Raw genomic sequence first — 13,888 nt, 5'->3', positions numbered from 1 at the left:
TTCCAAGGACTCAACCCGTGTCACACACAACACTCCAGCTCTTTATGTGGAAACCTTGCATAACATACAGACATGTGAAATGATTAACATTTGTAAGGTAACAGGAGCTCTGGGATTCCCTCTGGGGTGTGTGGGTTGCAGTGACCCCAGGTCTGAGTGACTAGTGACTCTTCAGCTCACTCAGAGCCCAGGGTCCTGGTTCCTCAAGGATCAACCTGCACCCTGGGGGTTGTGGCTGAGGCCCTAGACTGAGGGAAGAAGGGACAGACACGGGGGGCAGAGGGACTCGGCACACTCACCACCATCCCCAATATCCCAAGGAAGAGACCTAGATGGTGACTAAGGTCACTTGAGTTCTTCATTGGGGGTCACTTGAGTTCTTCTCATAAGGTCACTTGAGTTCTTCTTGCATAAACTGCAAGCCCCTGTTACAGGGACACTGAGTGAGAACCACCACTGCTTCAACTGTTGCTCTGTCCACCACCCTGTGCTGTCAGAGGCCTGGTCATGGAGTCCTCTAACCAGAGGGTCTCTCTGGACTGCAACCCTGGGAGCAGACACCGGGCACTTCTCTCCCTCACCAAGGACTGATGTTGGTAACACCGGGGCAAAAGTTTGGAGGCAGGTCAGAGAGGACGTAGCCACTTGCAGGTGCTCCGCCTCCATGTAGGCTTGGACTTTGCACCCTGAAGCCCGCAGTGTGCTGGCCTTTGTCGCTCATCCTTAGCATCCCTGACAGTGGCCATCAACACTTCCCAATGTGCTGAGTGTGGAGGGCATTGAGACCTGGACTCCAGGGGCCGGGACAGCAGGACTTCCTCCTCTGCCCTGGGCACCCAGGAGAGCAGGGAGGGACGGGTCACAGAGCACAAGGTTTAGGACTCAGTGTCCCTGTTCTGTGCACCCATGGTGCCACCAAGCGACCTTATGAACTCAACCTCCTGCAATGACAAGCAAGCCCAGCGCAGGGCAGCCCTTTTCTGCTCTGAACGCTGTACCCCTGGGTGGGGGAAGAGGATCCAGCTGACCTTCACACGCCAGCTCTGGGCACCCATGGGCGGAAGCCAGATGCACCTGCCCGGGTGTGAAGGTGCTGCCCATCCTCTGACCCAGCTTCTCCTTCTCGGGTCCTGGCTGGTGCTTTCCCCACCAGCTCCGCACACAGATGCACTTTCCCTCTGTCTCACAAGGGGCCCAGATCCTCCACGGGCGACGTGGACTGGAAGCTCTGTTCTTTTTGTCTTCAGGTAAGGTGAGCAGGGGGAGGCGGCCCTGCAAGCATCAGCTCTGCACCCAAGGGTGAGGCCACCGAGCTGTGCCCTGTGACTGTCCCTGTGTGCAGCCTGACTTCTGTTGCAAGGCACAGCCAGTAGCAGGCCAGCAGCCTGGATCCCTGCTGCCCTGTCCATGTCCAGGAGCCACCGTACTGGGTGGCTGTGTCCCCTTCCATCTGCTCTTTGTCTCCCTAAGATCCAGGGATTCCAAAAGGGTGGCTCTACCCTGACCTACAGGAGTGACTGAGTGGGTCCAGCCCCTGTTTGCCCCCAAATCTTCCCCTGCATCCCAAGACCACAGGACCCAGGAAGAGCTGGTGCAGGTTTTTATTGATCAAGGCAGGGGCAGCCGTAGGACCCATGCACAGGTGTGGCTGAGATCAAGAAGAAAGGGAGAGGGGAAAGCTTGTGTGTGTCCGTGCTGCCCGGAGAAGACCAGCAGTGCTAGGGCACCAAGGAGTTGGGGACCCTGACAGAGAGGGAGGGGGTAAGGGACACTCAGCATGGCCTGGCCTAAAGCAGAAGCTCAGGCATCATGACAGCTAAAACTGGTCACAGAGATGTAGTTCTCCCAAGGCCTGTTATAGATCACGAAGTTGCAGCGTTGATTCTGCCAAAGGAAGAGAGAGGGGTGGTGAGTGCGGCTTCAGGAGAGAGGGAGGATGCCCGGCCATGGACATCACAGAGAAGAAGGACTGGTGGAGGGGAAGTCTCCACAGGGCACTGTCCCCAAGTCAGGGATCCCAGGTCCTTGTTCCCCACAGCCCCCAAGGAGCAGCCAGGCAAGGCCAGGAGCCCAGGGGCTGCAGGCAGGGCAGGTCTGCTTGCACTGTGGCAGTGACTGTCCCAGCACCTTGCCTCAGCTCAGAGCAGCACTGAGAGGCACCCAGGGGAGAACTAGGCCTGGGAAGTGGGAGACAAGCTGGGTGGGCAGGGTGACAGGGACTCAGTGCCGGAGCGCGGCCTCCAGGGGCCCAGCTTTCAGGAGAGGCTGAGGCTGAGGGTAGCGTGGGGTCTTGGAACTCTCAGGCCTGACCTGCTCAGCCTGGCTCTGGATGGGGTGAGGCTGGGTCTCCTGGAGCCCTCTCCCTCCTCACCACCCAACAGGAGCGCCCCAAAGGCAGGGATCATCTCCAAGCACCCCACTTCTGAGGGTCCCATTCAGCATCACAATCAATCTTATATGCACAACCCTGCTCTGCTACCAAACATGCACACAGATGTATACACTCATATATTCACATTCACGCTCCTCCCTGTGTGACCCAAATGGTGCACACACCCTCCGTAACACACTCATGCACCTCATAGTCACACAGGAACACACGCTCACAACGCCTACTACATGTGCGATTGGCCCGGGACACCTCAGACCCAGACCTTCAGCAGATCTTGCTGTTGGAAGGGACAGCTGGCCCGGTTGGACTGGGACTTGGCACATGTGGTTCTGCCAATCTCCATGCTCAAGTAATAGTTCGTTCCGGCTGTGACCTAGGGTAGGAAGAGGAGGGGCCACTTAGAAACCCATCGCCCTCACACAGGGCAGCTGCCTGCTGTGTTAGGGTCACTGTGTTTCCCAGGTCTCAGCCTGTGCTCATGAGGGGCCAAGTCCACCCCTGCGGGAGGCAAGCCATTCCCTCCTGAGGGGCGGACGTGGGACCTGTTTGCAACTTGTTTCCTGCCAAACTCCAAGAAGTCTTCTGCAGAGTGAGAGCAGGAACAGGGAAAGAGCAGGCAGTTTCAAGGACTGGACGTGCTAATGTACTGCAGGATGGGAGGCTGCTGTGGGGACCAGCTGGGCTGTCCAAGAGGCAGGGAGGGTCCAGCCCTCAGTGCAGGCTCTGTGCCCAGCTCTGGGTGCACTGGATCCCGGCACACACACCTCCTCAGGATCCAACCTTACCCGGAGCCCCCAGGATGGATCAAGACTGTGCCCCCAGCTGGGTGGACCCCAACAGGCCAAGATCCCAAGCACAGAGCAGCTGCTCCAGGGGAGAGGAGGCTGAGTCAGGACAGGCTGGGCACGACAGTGTTCTCAGGCAGGGCACGACAGTGTTCTCAGTAGACACTGGCCACACCGTGTGAGGCTCTGTGGGTGACTGAGTGTGAGTGTGGCTTCCTGAGGTCAGCCTGGTCCCAGGTGTGGAGAGCAGGTCCTCGTGGACAAGCAGTGTCCACTGCAGGGTGCATCCCTGTGATCAGGAGAATCCTCCCAAACCACACATAGCTCCATGTGCTGTGGGGAGACAGAAGCAGGGCCCAAGTGGCCACGGGAGGGACGAGCACAGGGCCCAGCACACCCTCTGCTCCTGCTGCTCTTGCTGATCCTGCTCTGCAGATCTGAGGTTGTGTCAGAGCCTGGAGCTGAAGGGCAGGAGTGTGGAGGTCGAGAGAAGAGAGAACCAGCATGGGGTCCTTGTCCCTGCTGTGTGGTCACTGGTTCACAGTTCACATGGATCCTAGTCCAGGAGGTGGTGATCCGCACTAAACCGGGGGACCCTGACCCTGTCCTAGCACCTGGTGCCTCTGCCAGCTGGGACTGGAACAGTGTCTAAGGACAGGAACCACCCACCCTGCCTGGACCCAGACCCTGCTGCAGATGAGATGCTCCAGAGACAGCTGCAAGGGGCTGGGGTGGTGGGAGCAGGGATCCCTGCTGAGTGGGAGTTGGGGTCGGTCTGCAGAGTGCAGTTTGAGGGGCACCTGGAGGGCAGTGGCCAGAGGTTTGCTTAGACACAAGACCCCCAGGGCAAGCCCATCCATCACTTGAGCCCCAGAGGACACTCACCTGATGTTGGGCGCTGACCACCTGCACCGTGCGGCTGAGATGCTGGTCATTGTTGGCTGCATTGTAGACACTGAGGGCGAAGGCCACCATCTGCTGCACACCCTCCTCACTGACATCTGCCTTCTGCACAAAGCCCCCTGCTGTCTCTTGCTGGGGTCTAAAGCTGGCCCCATGGCTCAGAGCCAGGGCCACAGCCAAGCAAGACAACAGGAGCAGGGCCCGGGCCATGTCTGCTGGATGTGGAGCTGCAGGGAGCAGAGGACAAGAGTGCTGCCTGTTCTGGGCCCTCCTCTTATCCCAGAGGGATGACAATCCTGCTCTGCCCTGCCCTGCCCCATTCTCCTCTTCCTGCCACCCCCCAGCTTCCTTCTCCTCCCTCCTGCTCTCCTCTCCTTCCTCCTCCACTGCCCCTGCTGCTCCTAACCCTGCCCTGCTTGTCTGTATGAGGGCACCAAACTCTGGAAGGTGAAAGACCTGTGACCACTCAACTCTGCACACACAGAAATGGGAAAAGAATACTCTCAGCTTCGTGCAAGCCCCTGAGGTCAGGGCCTTCTTGAGCCCTGCATGAAGCTTGGGGAATTCCCAGAGCAGGAACACTATTCCAGAGGTTCCAGGAAGCCCAGGCCCTGCCCTGTCCAGGGGAACTCCTCTACCAAACAGTAGTAACTCCCCTTTACTTGGGAAAGGACAGGAGTTCTCCTTAAGGACTCGTGACCAGTCAGTCAATCAATAGATCTCCCAAGAATTACTCCCAGCCAGATGGTTCAGGCCAGAAACGGGCACAGGTGGCTGATTCTGGAGGGGACAGCTGGTAGGGCCCCCACAGAGCTGGGACACCGACCCCTGTGGGTTTTCCGGGTAGACATATCAGGAAAGTAAAAAGAACAAGTGTGATCATTTTAATAAAATGTCTATTTAACCTTTACACCAAATGTTATTTCATGACACGGGACAATTCTTAATGAGGCGCTTTATACTGCGTGTGTGTGTGTGTGTGTGTGTGTGTGTGTGTGGTCTTTGCAGTCTGGCTGTTTGTGACCTGCAGGGCAGGTGTCCACATAGACTGTCCCCATTTCTAGCCCTTGAGCCCTGTGTGGTAGTGGCTGAGCCCCAGCTTCAGGGCAGGAATTGGGGGATGGGTGACAACACCTCAGATCAGGGAATCATGGCAGCTCTGCTGGAAGGAGAAGCGGGACTGGGGACAGAGGTGAGGACACTGGACACTGGCCAGAGGTTTCCTGGGACCTGAGACGATGCGAGGTTCCTCCTGGACCAGGATGCAGAGCAAGCAGAGGATGCAGTCAGGGGCAGGTCTAGGGGAGGGGCTCACTGTCCCAGGAGCAAGGAGCCAGGGCTCAGGGCCACCCAAGCCCTGTAGTGTCCACATCTCATGGCTGCAACTTTCCCTGGGTGCTGGTCATAGAATTATGGGATTTAGTGTTTGCTGGGCTGGGTTTCAGACTTGCTTTTGCTGCTTTTGACGAAGAGGCCATCAGATTCAATCCTCCATTCTTGCCTTTTGGAATGGGAATGTTTATCAGGTGCCACTATGTCAGCAGTGCTTAACTTTCTTTTTTTGTTTTGACAGGGGCTCACAGCTGAGAGTTTGCTTTGCTTTCAGAGGACACATTGGAGTGCTGGAACTGTTACAGTCTTGGCCACTCTTAGAGATGGACTAAATGCAAACTGCATAAAGAGATATATGTGAGTCTTTTGGGGTGTGGGGGGGGATGTTATGGTTCAGATCTAAAATGGCCTCCAAAGCCTGATGTTCAAAATGTAAGTGGATCGCCAGGGTTTATAGCTGAGTTGGTGTAAGGAGGTAGGGTCTGGGCAGAGGAGCCGGGTCCCTGTGGGCATGGCCTCAAAGCATGTGTCTCCTTTCCTGGCTCCTCGCTTGGCTCTCTGTCTCCCCAGCACCACGATATGTGCAGCTTTTCCTCCACCGTGCCCTTCCGCAGTGTAGCCCTCCAACAACGGACTGCAACATGAGGCAAGACAAACTCTCCCCCTTTAAGTTGTGGGTGTCCAATATTGTGTCCCAGTGATGAGAAAGTGACCTAGACAGATGGCCTCGGTAGAGGAGGAGGTGACTCTCAGCCAGCAGCCGCTCAGACCTGGCTGGGCAGGGTAGCATCAGCCAGAATCAGCAGCAGGTGAAAGAAGAGCCCCTGGACCGTAAAAATGGGAAATGAAGAAAGTTGCCTAGAAGACCTAGCTGCATGAAGATGGCTAAAATAAACAGCAAAGTGTCAATGTAGATGAAATGGCCTTCTATTAGAAGAGGCCATGTAGGATTTTTGAAGCAAGAGAAAGGAAGTCAATGCCTGGCTCCATGGCTTCAAAGGAAGGCTTTCTTGTTAAGGGCTTAACATAGCTGCTGACTTTAAGATGAATCTGTGCTCTTCACCACGCTGAACATCCAACAGCTCTTAAGAATTACAAGGCATCACTCTGCCTGTGCTCTGTAAAGAGCACCCCAAGGCCTGGGACCACAGCAGAGAGGCCCTGTTCTTTCAGGTCCATGCAGTTTGCATGTGCTCATGTGTGACCCCTTTGCACCCGTGTGATGTTGGTGAACCTCAGAGCTGACGAGCACAGGCTGCCTTTGCTCACTCCTTCACTCACTCATTCTGCTCCATGAGTCCTCTCAGCACTCATGGGCTTGTGGCCACATCATCCACAAAGACGATTACCTGCTGCGATGCGCACAGCCTGGCAACGTCTATGTGAATAAGGACATTTTACTTGCAAAGGAAAAAGTCTGATCAATTCTTTCTATGTGCCAAAGAGTGATGCATATTATGGATTAGTGAAGACCACTGTGTGGGCCTGGGAATGCCTTCCAAATGGACTAATGATTAAGTGAAATACTCTCATTTGTGAAGGCTTAGATGTTAAACCAATAAGGTTTAAAGAAAAACAAATATTAAAAGGAACAGTTAATGTGTAATTGTTTAATCAGTCTTACATGCCTATATCTGGTTATCTGTGCAACCACTTTGAAGACAACAATATGTAATATAACAACTATTGTTAATATCCTATCACCTTGTTTTGAAACTCTGTATCATTTTTTATTGTTTTCTATGCTGGTTTATGTGTTTGTTTTTGTTATTTTGATTTTTTTTCTTTACTCTTTAAAATGAAAAACAAACTTTACATATATGTACATGGATAACTGGGGTAGGTGTATTGCTGATGTCTGTGGTTTAGTGAAAGGAACAATTAATGCTTAAAATTTTCTTTTTCTTCACCAATTTTGCACGCTTGTATCTGGTAATCAGAATTACTGATCTGAAGTCAACAATATGCAGTATAAGAACCATTGTTGAACTCCGACCATCTTGTATGGTGAAGTTCTGTATCATTTCCAATTTTTTTTTATTACTTGTTTTTGTTTGATCAATCTTACATTCTTACATCTGGTGGACTGAGCAACTTCACTGAAGATAACAGTATGTAGTGTGACAACCATTGTTAATTCCTATCATTTTGTTTTGAGGTCATGTATCATTTTCATTTTTGTGTTGTTTTTGTTTTTGTTGTCATTGGTGTTGTTTTATTAGTTTTTTTCTCTTTAAAATAAAAAAAATTTAAAAAGAAAGACTTGCATAAGATCAGAGTTTCTGGGAGGTGACACTTTTCATGGCAGTGCAAGCAACTGCAGAGGCTGACTCCAAGCCAAAGCCCATGCTGGGCCACTGCAGGATGAAAGCCACTGGGACAAACCTGTTAAAGTGCCAGTGCTGGGCAGGGTGGCTGGTCCTGACTGAAAAGTTGCCATCTGAACACTGATAGGGTGGAGTGCTGCCAGGAACAGGCTGCTAAGCTTACAATAGCAAGAACACTACAAGAGGAGGGAGTAGGGGAGAGGGAGAGGAGGAGGGTGAGTTATAAGCAGGAGGAGTAAAGAAGGATTTTCCATGGTAAAATAAGATTATGTTCTAAAGTGAAATGACTGGACTGATTTACTGAGGAAAAGGAAAGGTAAATGCATAACCACAAACCTTAGGCAAATAAAAAAACAGTCTGAGTAAATTGCATAAGGTTCCTGGAAAATAAAACTTATGAAAATAAATTTATAGTGGTTAAATTGTAACAATTCAACTTATTTAGAGTTTTCTAAAAATCAAACCTTGATTCACTCATCTAAAACTAGAATCTAACTCCTATGCTTAAAGTAATAAGATTTTCTTAAGATGCTGATCTGCTGTTAGTAAAATGTATAAATAAGAACTGGCCTAGGAAATAAAGATTTTATCAAGATTATTTCTACTCTCTTTCTTAGGTTTTTTATTACTTGGAAAAACGAAGTTATTATGGTTGATACATTGTGTCAACGTGGGGAGTCTAGAGGTTTGGCTAAGTGACTCCGCAGTTCTGCATCTTGGGGTGACAAGGACATGCCCTTACCCTTCTGGAATGTTGTTCATTGTGTCAATTTGCGAAGTTTAGAAGGTTAACTATGTGACTCAGCAGAGAGCCACGGTGCTTACTTTGTATTCATCCTGAGCCTGTGCAAGAGGAAGGTATGCACAGGTTGTGGGTGTAGAGGATCAGCACCCCCCAGGGCAGGTAGGCTGCATTAAAAAAAAAAGGGAAATGAAGAAGGACTGGGTGCTGGTTCTTTGAAGGAGCTCCAGTCTTCACCTTCAGCTTGGTCATCTCCTGGCTTCTAGTGCAGACTGTTGCGGAGTCTGCCTGGGACTCTTCAGCCTTCTGGTGTAAACTCTCCAGCCTTTGCTGTAGATTCTTCAGCATTCCATCGCAGACCCATCAGCCCCCTGATATGGGCTTGCATGGACACTGCAGTGAGCTCCAGACCTGGGACTGGGCTCTTCAGTCTCCAACATGCACACACCCTCTGCACGCTGCCTAATCCAGCTCTGTGGCTGACCACTGCAAGCCGAACTTGTAATTTCTGGTGCATTTGTGTATCTTGTGTTATATCTGTTTTTATAGTAAAACCTGATTGATACACAAGTCATAAAAGAATTGAGATTTATTTAAGTGTCTTTTATTTTAAAGTCTGTTACATAACCCTTTAAAAGTCTGGTCAACAAAGCTTTTGACATTTCTGCTGTTTGTACGCAGTAGCATTCAGAAGGGAAAATGCTAACATTTGGAGAGCCCTGTCATCTAAATCCTGGACTTCGTTTGTTTGCTTTCACTAATAATTGTTTTATTGTTGTGTAATGAGGTGTTGTTGCACACAGGGTAATGAGTCCATATGTGGTTAGTGCTCTTTCCTAAACTTGTAAAAGGACTGAATCCATTGTTTGACTTTTGTCCCCCTGATAATGGAAAAGACTGGACATTAACCACCTAGAGAACACATCTGTAAGCCAGGGAGAGCCCCCGGTCCTGACATAATGCAATCAGTCATATTTGTTATTTCAAAATGCTACCTATAAAAAAAATAACTGACTGGTCTGGTGAGTTGCAAAACGCTCTTCAAACTTCATACCATGATTGCTTTTTGTAGTTTTTCAGCCACATTTGATTACTCTCTGAAGCATTCATAATCAGATTCATGGAAAAGCCTCCAAAAAATACTGCAGGCAAGTTGGTCCTTCATTTGATTATCCTTGGTAAAAATTAGCATGAGTAAAAAATTATGTTTCTTGGTTCAAAATTGACTGAGCAAATGGAACTTGTTTTGCTTTTGTTGGTTTTGTTTCATATTGTTTTGAACCTTTGTAACTGTTGTCTCTTGCAATTGCTTAGAACTATAACTCCTAATAAAATGATCTGGCCTGATGCTTTGAGATTTACCCATCACCTATAAAACAGATCCAGGTAAGTTTAGACTGAGAGCTACTGCTCAGTCTCTTTGTTGACATGAGCCCACAAGGGCCATGATACTCTCAACAGTCAGTCCCTTCCCTTCTCTGTGACAACAAAGAAGACCAGCACCAGGTGAGGACTCCAGAGCTAGGACTATGGAAACACAGCTACAATAGGGCTGAGCAGCGAGTTCTTCCGAGGAACTTTGAGAAGACAGGATGAAGTAAAAGAAAGCTGGAGAGCTGTCCAAACGGAATCACTGTGTCCCACATCCAAGACGTACAGCTGGAGGCTGTGAAGGAAGGTTTTACTGATGACTGCCTTATGACAACAGTCACAAAGGACTCTGCCGGAATCACAGGTTCTTCCTGAGCCAGTTTGAGGCTGACCTAACACAACTGTCATTGAAGAGTCCAGACTTGAGATGGTGACTGGTGAGAGCAAGTTTATGGACCGAGGACAATGCCAAACTGTGTGCACGATCGTAGGGGAAAAAACTCTAACGCCAAAATGAAACAAAATTCCCACACAGCTAAACTAAAAGAGATCACAAGTGTGCAGTGAGCTACCTGTGACCCCCCCCCAGTCTCACACACTGGCAGCACCCTTGATGTAGTAGAACTGTTGCATCTGGTGGGTCTGGAGTCTAGGGATCCCCACACTCATGCTAGCCAGGCTTGTCTTTCTCTCTGATGCAGAAAGAGGAAGAGGAGATGGAAGACCAGTGCAGAGCACTTTTACTGCAGGTATTGAAAGAGGAACTGGTATAAAGCCACTCCGAGGAGAAGGGGGTCCAGAGCTGGGGCTTTGATCCTGTTTTGTGGGATAGGGGCCTAGCCTCCATCCTCTCTAAGGGTCACTACTTGATTGGTTATTGAACTTGTTGCCAGGGGCCAGGTTTGGTGGGCTAAGAAGGGAATGTTGAGGGGAGAATAAACTACTTAAGGGCAGATTAAGAGGGTCAGTAGCAGCTACACAGAAGGAGTCAAACCACAAGCTGTCAGCTCAGCTGTTTGCTGCAATGCAGAGGCTATTTCCTTTCTACTCTTCAGATTAGGTCAGGCTCCTCCTACCTGAGGGTCCCAACTTTCCCTACAGAGCCATTGTGAAGCTATAGTAATTCTTCATGGGCACAGCTGGGCAACTGCACTGTTAGCATGAACTGTACTCGGACTCTTCTTTAAAAACACCAAGTGACTTTCATTTGCTGTGAGAACACATGAAAGTAGTGAGCCTTGCTGGGGTGCACTGTGTTGATGGCTGGTGGATGAGGGCAACACAGGAGGCAGTGAGAGGGAAACTCCTCTCCCTACTGGAAGAAACAGTGGCAGTTCTCTCCACCCTCTGTCAATATGGCGGACACTGTCATCAGTGCAATCTAGTCACCACCAGGATGGCAAGGTCAGACAGTATGTCCAGGCACAAACCACATGCCTTGGGTGTGTGATGATCATAGATGTCATTGCCCGCTCTGTAATTGGGATGGAGGAAGCCCTGGGAAGGCCTTGTGTACCAGCCCACGTACCTCCTTCTGCATCAATGATTTCTAACAATTGGGATGCAGGAAAAGATAGGAGCAGCTCAAGCTACCTACTGGCTGTTCTTACACGCTGGCTAGACTTTGTCTTCCTATTTTGATTTAATGTTTTTCTTTATTAATACTTTTCTTCTTGGTTTGTATTACTTTTGCTCTTATTTTTCTAATTTCTTCAAATGGGAATTTATATCTCTGAGTCAAGTTCTTAATTATTGTCAACTATAAACATTTGAAAGTATAAAATTTACTCTCAGTCCTTCATTGTGATAGGCAGAATTTTATTATTTATTTATGGGGAGACTGAGGCAGGTCCTCACTGTGTAGTTCAGGCTGGCCTTCAACTTTCTACCCAGCCCAGACTGACCTCAAACTCACAACAAACTTCCTGCTTCAGCCTACCGAGTGCTAGGATTACAGGCATAAGCCACCATGCTTGGCTTGGCAGTATTTTAATTTTGTTCTATTTTGTGTACTTTGAATTTCCTGTAGTGTTTCCTCTTTGACTCATGGAATATCAGAAGGTTTGGAGATTTTCCTACTTCCTTTGTTTTCTAGTTTCATTCTATTCTCACCAGACAACGTACAGCCTATATGAGTTTAGAGAATGCACCCTTGCAGAGGCTGGTTTCTTGGCCACTCATATTCTATCTGGATGGATATGCCATTACTCTTGAAAACATCATGTGAGCTCTGCATGCTTCAGGGAAGGTTCTGTGCAGGCTGCTCAGATCCAGTCAGTGGATCATGTGGGCTGGGTCTTCTGTAGCCTTACTACATTCTGTCCACTATACCTGCCAGTCACTAACTGGCAGTCATTTAATCTTTATTTGTAACTATGGGTTGTGCATTTTCATCTCATTTCTAAAACCTATTTTCTTGTTCCATGGCACTGTTGTTTGGTGCATTTATATTAAAGATTAGGTCTTTCCAATGGGTTGACTGTTTATATTTTAATAGTCTTGATACTAGATTCTAAGGACTTCAGAAGCAAAGACTCTCTACTCTCTTCAGTGTTTAGTTCCTTAGAACTAGGAATTACTCCTTAGTTCCTACAGGAAGGCTGGCACAGAGGATGTATCCTTTCTCTGGGTGTTAAGTAAATGAATGAAATATTTTAAACATAAAAGATTTTCTAATCCAGTCATAGTAGCTCATGCCTGTAATGCCAGCACTCTAGCAGGCTGAGGCAAGATAACTCAGAGACTGAGCCTGTCCTAGGCAATGTAGCAATTTAGTGTGAACTTGTCTCAAAATAAAAAAATAAAATAGAAATGAGGATTAGTCCTTAGTACCATGAAGTATTCTAGATTAGTATGATTATTTCACAATGGAGAAACTAAAATGCAGAGTATATCTTAGTTTTTTATGGTTTCAGTATCCAGGTAGGGAGCATGGAGGTTTCTGTATATAAAATATCCACTGATATAAAATATCCACTGATATGCATGTGTATGTATGTGTGTGTGTGTGTGTGTGTACAGCACATATTGTTGAGAATGAGATCAAGACATAAAGAAATAAAAAAAGACCCCAAGTCCTGAGATGTCCCTGGCATCTGCTCTTTGTGTTCTCTTGTGCTTTAAGGTTCTGTCCAGTGCATGATGCCACACACAGTAAGCAGTTTATTCATCCTTCACTGCTACTTTATTACTCACTTACCTTCAACTGGAACCCCCTCCATCAGATTGAGCAGAGGTCTTGTCCCTGAGCTCCAGGCTGCACCTGAACAATCTGAGAACACAGGGTGTTTCCCACAGAGCCCCAGCTTCAGAAGCTGCCCATCGCTCCCTTCCTCCAAAGACATGGGACTGACACCCTGTTCAGGCCTCTGCCCTCACTAAGTGGCTCACTCACGTGGATGCAGTCTCAGGCAGCTGACCTTTGAGGCCACAGGAAACAGGTTAAATGGTGTGTAACTTCTTCAGCTGGGCTGTGCCCAGTGTTATTCAGCCCTGACCTTTGATACATCGCAGGCCCGGGAAACAGAGGGCTCTTTGTGCTCCAAGGTCCTTCAGTCAGTGGCTCAGAGAGAGCAGATCTTGTCCACTTCTGAGTCCTGCTCTTTTGGTTCTCTTCCTTTGCTTGCCTGGTTTGCTCTTCCAGACTGTGTCCCATGCAAGAAAGTGTCACTTGCCTTAGTAGAGTGCTTCAGGAATGAGGACAAAAATGGGGGCCTGTTCTGACCTGTGTGATGCAAGAGGGGAGCCGAGATTAGGTGTTTAGTCTGAGGCCACACAGGTTCTCACTACACGTCTTGGCCCCAGTCTTGAGCACAGGAGTCTCTTTCCTACCATTTAGGGCTGAGAACCCTGGGCCAGATAGTGTCCCTGTTGCATAGCAGTGGGAAACGAGGCACCATCTGCTCCTGGAAGTTTACCCTAGACCCTTTCCTCTGGGGAAGGACTCTTCTTGCTGAGTGTGTCGCTGGGCTGTGGGGACCAGCCTGTTCCCTGGGACATAACAGGTTGTTAGCCAAGGTCCATCACAGAGCAGAAG

At 49.1% G+C, this 13,888-nt stretch overlaps 1 protein-coding gene across 2 annotated transcripts; it reads right to left on the bottom strand.

The window, feature by feature from the left end:
- Positions 1-1,586: 1,586 nt before the first annotated feature.
- LOC102007223 (cystatin-C-like) lies at positions 1,587-13,106 on the bottom strand. 2 transcript variants are annotated; one of them, XM_005380976.2, is made up of 4 exons: positions 13,052-13,106; positions 4,063-4,307; positions 2,655-2,765; positions 1,587-1,884 (listed from the first exon to the last, which is right to left on the bottom strand). In XM_005380976.2, exons 1-4 carry the CDS (start codon positions 13,071-13,073, stop codon positions 1,801-1,803), a joined length of 462 nt encoding a protein of 153 aa, XP_005381033.2. In that variant the 5' UTR covers positions 13,074-13,106; the 3' UTR covers positions 1,587-1,800. The 2 variants fall into 2 exon arrangements, with proteins under 2 accessions (XP_005381033.2, XP_013367589.1); XM_013512135.1 differs by lacking the exon at positions 13,052-13,106 and adding an exon at positions 4,537-4,560.
- Positions 13,107-13,888: the final 782 nt, after the last annotated feature.

This window comes from Chinchilla lanigera, unplaced genomic scaffold (assembly GCF_000276665.1).
Source record: "Chinchilla lanigera isolate Chin_1 unplaced genomic scaffold, ChiLan1.0 scaffold00014, whole genome shotgun sequence".
In the NCBI taxonomy this organism is placed as follows: domain Eukaryota; kingdom Metazoa; phylum Chordata; class Mammalia; order Rodentia; family Chinchillidae; genus Chinchilla; species Chinchilla lanigera.
Note: the sequence above shows the minus strand (reverse complement) of the source record. Positions and strands in the feature narration are given on the sequence as shown.